Below are 7,793 nucleotides of genomic sequence, written 5' to 3'. Positions count from 1 at the left end.
ACATAACTACAAGCTAGTAGCAAATACAGTTAAAGGTCAACTAAATGAGTGGCTGAGAGATAAAAATGATGACACAAATCTAAGCCAGCATGACATTGAGTTCGGAGCAGCACTCAATCTAAATTTCCAAAAATCGAAAATATCGCCCATATGTCTCAAAGATTGGCAAATCAGAAAAAATGATGAAGAATTTCAATCTTGGTTGTTCAATCAAACACTCCCCTCTCTTTTCTTCGACGGGGCAGCCAAGGGAAATCCAGGAATGGCTGGAGCAGGAGGTCTAATTATAAATCCAAAAGAATCTTCCATCCACAGGTTTGCATGGGGTCTGGGCCACACCACAAGCATCCAAGCTGAAGTCATGGCTCTGTTTCAAGGGATCAAAATGCTTAAAGACCTGGGGCACACAGAAGCAATTGTTTTTGGAGATTCCCAAGTCATCATCAATGCAATGGTGACCAATACAAATCTGGCAGATCTTCGACTTGCAAGGACAATTTCAAGAATTAAAGGCATGACAAAGCTCCTAAGACTGGAATTCTTTCATATCCTGAGAATCAATAACAAGGAAGCAGATGTAGAAGCAAATAAGGCAGCCCAGCTAGGCGTTGGATCTATTCTCAGAGATAATGAAATCTCTTGGGAACCAATTCCCTAAAAATCTCTATGTTTTTCCGTCTTTTGTTAAATCAGTTCGTTTGTATTCATAAGCTTGGGAAATCAGCAGGAAAAGTCCATGTGAAAAACTGTAAAAAAACGCGATTCTCAAGCGTTTGTGGCATGCTTAGCTGCTTGGAGAGATGCCAAGAAACCAGTCTCAGCTCTTGTAACCGAATTTATGGTATTTTGCAAAATAGTTAATGAAAATCCCATAACCGTTTCTGTAAAAATAATAATAATAATAATCGACCATAACAACACCAATATCAGTTTCAAACTCTCTTTCTTATTCCTCCTTACAAAAGGAGTGTAAAACTATTATATATTGTAAACTTATACTCAATAATATTGTATAAAATTGTTATAATTTTAGCATTATAAATGGATTCATAGGCCCCTTTGAGGGGGTCGTTGAATCCATCTAAGCCCTTCCCTGAATTCATTCTCACTAGTATATGAGCCATGCCCATATACCTTGATGTAAAGTAGGAGGAGTCACCTTCAATTAAATAACCCAAGGTATTACCAATCTCTTTGAACACGTTCAAAGACCAGTGGATCAATAGAATACTTGGTAGCCAAACCTAAATTAACACAAACCCTTGGTGAGAAGACTACATATCAAAATCAATCAATCATTTTTTAAGTCCCAGAACCTAGTTACCCCATTTCGAGTGAACTTGGAACAACTGATTTGCATCTAGTGACAAATGTGTTATCAAGGCCATCCACCCCCACAGTGAGGAGCAAGCATTGTAGAGAATAACCAAAAAAAGGTATGAAAAATGAGCTAGTCCACCACCTCAGGATCGCAACTGACATTCTTCGGCTCACGAATCTACCCACATCAACGTTTGATTCCATAACCCGAATATTATTCAACTTGATGTTTTCACCGAGGGTTAGATTGGCATCTTTGGTTTTCCTCTTCATACATTTCTTGTATGGTTTTTCCATTCCTTTTCTAGTTGGAGCTTGGTTTTGCTAATGCAGCAATGCTTGGCTAGATCGTAGAATACCGCTCAACATGTATTGGGAAATATATTTATCAATAAACTCTAACTCGTCTACTTCCTGAATACCGCCCAATTGAAACTCGTCCACGCAAGAAATCGCTATGTGGTGAGAGGTTAGTGAAAAAGTGAGAGGTTATGTCAAGACTACATGAGTATGTGGGGTATTACTTGAGGAAGAATATGGAGAATTTTCGTCAGTTGTCGAGCTCATGCAGATAGATGGCGGGGACAAAGGATCTGTGTTCAAGATGCCCTGCCATCAGATCAAAGCCCTAGTGACGCGAGCATGATGCCATGCAAAAACCAGATCCGCCAGATATTGCGAGCTGGGATAGGGACTGACATCCCTATCTGCCATGTTAGAAGGAGAGACATGCAGGCTAGGACAAATAGAAACGCCTTCCAAAGGGTTCAAAGAATAATTCACCAACTCATTACAATCATACATCTTGGTAGATTTGCAATAGATCGAGTTGGAAAAAACATAACTTCCATGAGGCTTGTTAGTGTTAGTCTTTGAAGCCTTCCACCAGTGATCAAACATGCTCTTACAAAGTGGTCTTAGGGTGTCAAAGTCAAATTTTGTCATTTCAGTGAGTCTTCAAGTAAAATTTGATCACTAGGTCTTAGGTCTAGGATTTGTTTTCCAAAGTTTTCCAAGTGTCTCACCATTTGGCTGAGTGTACCATCATTCAAAGAGTTATCATCATTTCAGGTTCCAATGGGTCATTTTACACCTTGTTCGTGCTTTAGTTGTACTTGGGTAAGGCCCATTTCCCTCTCTTAGGGTTTTGAAGGTAATTTTTCTTGAATGGCCAAATGATCAACAAAACTTGTGTCCTGATGTTCATACACCTTCCCCTATCCATAATCTACCTTCTTAAACAATTCCCATCACTGATATCCCTCAAATTCATCATTTTCCCACAAACCCTAGCTTAATGCTACAATTTGTCAATTTTCTATATTAGGCTTGTGTTTTGCCCTTTTGGACCCCTTCCCCTCACTCAATCTTTGAAATTCCACTTTCCCCTGCTTCCTAACATCCCTCCCTACTTCCCAAAATTTTCTCAATAATTTAGAAGCCCCTCATCCCCTTCATTTCCCTTCATTTCTACAAATCCCCTGTTCCACATATCGGGATAGGTTTTCTTCAAACTATGTTTCTGAGCAAGAAAAGATGAATTTGACAAACGTGAGAGAGGTTTTTTCCATCATTGACCCAAGAAGAAAAACCTCTTTCAGTTTTTACACAGGTTTCATGGTTTGGGAGAAATGTCGAAAACATCATTGGCCTCAGGAGGATTGATGCACTTCTGGAGTGACCTTGGGAAAATCAAGATTTCACCTAGCTGGGATGTTCAAATGACTTTCTTGATGATTTAAATGATATCTAGACAGAGAGAGCTTTCCAATGAGCTATCATGAGCTCAATTTGGAGTTGAGGAAGACCTTCAAAAGTTGACTGCAACAGCACTTTGCATTTAGACAACCTCATTCTGCACATTTTGACCAATCTTGGGAGATTTGACATTTTATAGGGAAAATAAACTCCAAATTGAAACATTCAAGATGTTCTAGAAAGTAGACTCGACAAGATTTCCAAAGAGCTATCACACGCCCAATTTTGACATCGGGAAGTTGGCGCTGCGCATAGGAACAATGGAGCTGCGCATTGGGAGGCTGGCGCTGCGCATAGGAACAATGGAGCTGCGCATTGGGAGGCTGGCGCTGCGCATCAGAGCCAAACTTCCTTCAGAAAAATACACTGGTGCTACGCATCAGGGAGGCATTGTGCATTGGGCTGGTGGCACCGCGCATTGGGCTGTGAAGCTTCCAAACCTCTAAAAAGCATCTCCAATCACTACAATTGCCTCATGTCACCTCCTATCAAGTAAGTAGAGCCTCTTTTCAGTTGAAACTAGGGTTTACATGATTTTTTGGTGGTTTATACCTCTCTAAAAACTAAACCCTAATTTGTCTCTAAAACTACCTCATACATTTCATACCACAGTTGTTCATACCACAATTGTTTATCATTCTCCTTCTAAAACCCTATGCCCTAAATCCATTTGCCCAAAACCTATCTCCTAATCTCTTCCCTAACTCCCTAGACATTATTCCCTTCATCTATTTTTTCCAATCCCCAAACTCTAATCCCTACATCCCACTATTCCCAAAACCTATTCTACATAAAACCCTAACCCTCCACATACAAAACCTATTCTACCTACTCCCCTACAAACCTTACCTGTTCCCCTAAAAACCCTACCCTCTCTCCTAAATCCCGTTCACATTCCCTAAACTCTATTTACATCTCATACATTCACATACCCCTCCATACACTCTGTCCACTTCATTCCTCCACTCTGTTTTCACTTCACCATTGTCCATACAACCACAAGTCTTCACAACCATAAAAATGGAGAGAGATTTTGACCTTGTTGACCATGAGGAGACACAAAGAGTTAATTTCATTGACTTGGATTCTCAAGATCCAAGGATTGTCAAAGACATGATCATCAAGAAGCAAGAGGACAAGATACAAGCTTTGTCAGTTAATTTAGAGAGGGCTAAGTGGATCATGAGAGAGAGATATGGCTTGAAAGGGTAAATATCCACCTTGAGGGCCTTCTGAAGAAAGCAAATAGAGACAACAAGATGCTAAGGCATATAGCCCACCATTATTTGACCCGGAATAGAATATGCAACAAGAGGATCAAGCACCTTAAGGCAAGATTAAGGAGGGCCTTAAAAGGCAAAAAGAAGGATGAAAAGCTCAACATTTTGGCTGATGTGACTTTAGCCCAACAAAGTAACCCATGATGCAACTTTGAGCCAAAATTGCGCAAATTTTGAAACAATTTTGTCATTTTCCAATTTTTGAATTAGGTAACACATGAAATTTCGGCTGATGCGCAACGCCACTAGCGCTGCACATTGAATTGGTGCATCCTCTTGACAAATGGTTTATAGATTTGGATTCAGCATTAAAAAATAAGCAAACCTAGAAAGTTTCATCAATTTTGGAGGAGATCTTGGCCACCAAAAGGGCAAAAAACACACAAAAAATGCCCTCTCTGCGACTTTTTGGACCCATAGGAAGCAGTCTTGGGAGAATTGATTTTTAAAGGGGCAAATCAACTCCAAATTAGGAAATTCAAGATGTTTCAGAAACTAGACAGGCAGAGCTTTCCAACAAGCTATCTTGGGCCTGATTTGGATGAGTGGAAGGCATCCAAAATCTTCCATAAAGTGGAACTGCGCATCAAGCTCAGGGTGCTGCACATCAAGCAAATTTTTGTCAATTTTGCCTAAAAGTCAAAATTCGCCTAGTTTCTTCAGCAGTTGACTTCTTCTTTTCTTGGTAAATTTTGCATGGTAAATGATGTAATATGATGTAAATATTGATGTAAAACATTTGATGGGGTAGATACATCAAATCAAAAGTGGTTTTGAACTGAATGTATCAGTTTCCTTAGTTTTAGAGGCAAGCTGTTCCACTTCCTGCTTTCTTGTTCTTAGTTTAGATGTTGTTGAAACAGCTCCTTGACTCATGGATTCGACCCCTAATGGATAGCTCAGATTTTTTGGAGGTCTATATGATGTTTTTTGTCAGTCATTAGCAAAGGTTAGACTCTTGTGGAAGCTCTGAGCTCTATTGTATATCTCTACAGTAGTTGGCAAGGAATAAAACCAGGTTTCACAACTATTTTTGTGGGATTCTTGTGATAATGAGTTTATGCATTGTTTCTTCTTTTGTAATGAGTTTTTCTTATGTGTTATATGTTTCCAAATCTCTCTTTTTCTTCTAAACTAAATGAATCAAGATAGATAGACAAAATACACTAATAACAATGCTTTGTCTTGGGAATGCATTTGGTTTTTTATGTTTTCAACAATTTGAAGAGGATTCATGGTTTCTTCATGCCCTCCTCAGCTCCTCAACAGTCTTAAATCCATCATCTCATCTAATTACTAGTGCCTAAACACTTATCTATCTCGCCCCACAGAACATGTTTGTAAATCTAACTTGATTTCCCGGACCCAAGCCAACAACCAATCATCAAAATCAACCAAAAACCCTTGAGCTACTATACCTAGCCTAAAATCTAATTTCAATTCAGTCATATCAAGTTGTAATTGCAGTCATCTTAACTGAGATTGACAAGGAGAGAGCCCTCTCCCGACCTGGTAGGGCTAGCTACCAGGTTAAGCATGGTTTGTGGTTATCCTAAGATTGCCTCCCTTCAGCCTAAGGTCGATCTAGGCTCTAACAAGGCTAAGAAGAAACAAGAAGGTTTAGATCAACTGCGGGAACCCTGTTGCCAAAACCTCGAAATCTGCAACAGAAACTCTACAGTAAAGAAGCTCCATCATGATCAACCCATCACCTGATTTGTCTAGCAAGAGGGTTTTTTAACCATAAATTATAGTAACCATTTTTCCTATGCAGTCCAATATGCCCATTAACCATTAAGATTTTGGAATTACATATTATATATATATATATATATATATATAATTTTATTTTCTTGATAATAAATTATAGTAATCATTTTTAAAGATAATATCATTTTTAATGTTATTCATGAGTATTTGCACCAAGAGACCCTCTCTAGCCTAGTTTGGAAGAGATGCTGTAATGTCGTGTCATGTCCTGTTAAACATTTTGACTCAGCCAAATTATATTAAAAAAATACAATAAAATAACAAAATAAATAACTAAAAATAAATTAAATTTACCATTGACATTTTTTGGGTCCGGGTTTCGACAATCCATGATTTTGCCAATGGTATTCTTACCCTTAACCATTCTCGGAAAATTATATATAATTCATTTTCATGGCTACAAGGATTCAAACTATAACACAGGTGGGAGCTACAAGAATAATTAGAAGTATCAGAGTAGCCCATTTTTCCATATTGTTTATCTGTAATGTATTTTCAGCTGGAATGGTTTTTGTTTGTTTGTTTTGGTATTGTCATTTACATTTGTTTTGGACTGGGAGCTTAGTATGGTGCGTGAATTGGTTGGCGACGCTGAGCTTTGTGAGCTATGTGATATTTAATAAGGCTGGAGGTCAACTATTGCTTTAATTTTGTTTTCATGTTGAACCAAGTAAATGTACACGCCTTTTTTTATTATGCCCATACGCTTTTGGGACCTTATGTGGATTTATCCAATAGGGTTTTACAATAGGAAAAGTGTAGAGAACATATTTTTGTTGAAATAATTGGTGGGTGTTGAGATTTTTTTATTGGAACATAATATAGGTCAAATACTAGTCTGCTACAGGCTAGGGGGGAGTTGGGTCCAAATACAAATATGTAAAATTAAGCATGTTTCCCAGATTTGTAAAGCTTTGAAAATAAAAGTTTTTTTATTTGGTTTCTCCTTTACATTGGAAACACATTTTCCTTTGTTTCAGGTCACAATGATTACCAACAACAGTCATGTAGATATAGATAATAATGAATAATAGATTAATGCACCTACGCTAATTAACTTGAGGCGAGAGCTTGTCGTGCAGGGCTCGAAAGCTTTTCTCTCATAGCTTCTTTACCATGTCTTTACTTGCCCACTTCTGAGATCAAGCCTTTCGTATATTGGTTATTGATTTGGAACTACACTTAGAACTTGTCTAATGTTGATATCAGCGAGGGAACGAGAGATGACAAAGTCCTCATCCATTAGCCCCAAACAATAGAACATGCCATTGATATTAATGAGCGAAAAAAGTTCACATAGGTATGCATGATGATGCATATATCATTTATTATATCAATTGCAAATTCATATTTTCAATGGATATGGAATAAAGTTTCATGGAAAATATGGAGCATGGTCAACAATAGTTAGATTTGTAATTGGTTTCCATCATATCACTTTGTTTATTCCCATGGGACTCTCATCCCCCTTTACGATAGGGATGATGGGAATTTTAAAGGTTAATTATCTATTGTATGGAAATAAAGGCCACTAAGCCCAAGGGCTCGTAAATATGTTAGAAAATACTAGCCCGTCGCTTAGGCATGGGAAATTTAACTAAAACATACATATTTTCGCTTGTATTTTGAATAAGAGGCTAAAGAAATTTGTTTACCCTATTTGAA

At 38.0% G+C, this 7,793-nt stretch overlaps 1 protein-coding gene across 1 annotated transcript; it reads left to right on the top strand.

Annotated features, from left to right (window-relative positions):
- The first annotated feature begins 262 nt into the window (after positions 1-262).
- On the top strand, positions 263-658 carry LOC149248455 (uncharacterized). Its single transcript, XM_089450040.1, has one exon. It carries the CDS (start codon positions 263-265, stop codon positions 656-658), a length of 396 nt encoding a protein of 131 aa, XP_089306166.1.
- Positions 659-7,793: the final 7,135 nt, after the last annotated feature.

The sequence above is a fragment of the Pinus tabuliformis genome, chromosome 7 (assembly GCF_031772625.1).
Source record: "Pinus tabuliformis cultivar Carrire ecotype Pingquan chromosome 7, CPIR1, whole genome shotgun sequence".
Lineage (NCBI taxonomy): Eukaryota > Viridiplantae > Streptophyta > Pinopsida > Pinales > Pinaceae > Pinus > Pinus tabuliformis.
This window is presented reverse-complemented; position numbering and strand designations above follow the sequence as displayed.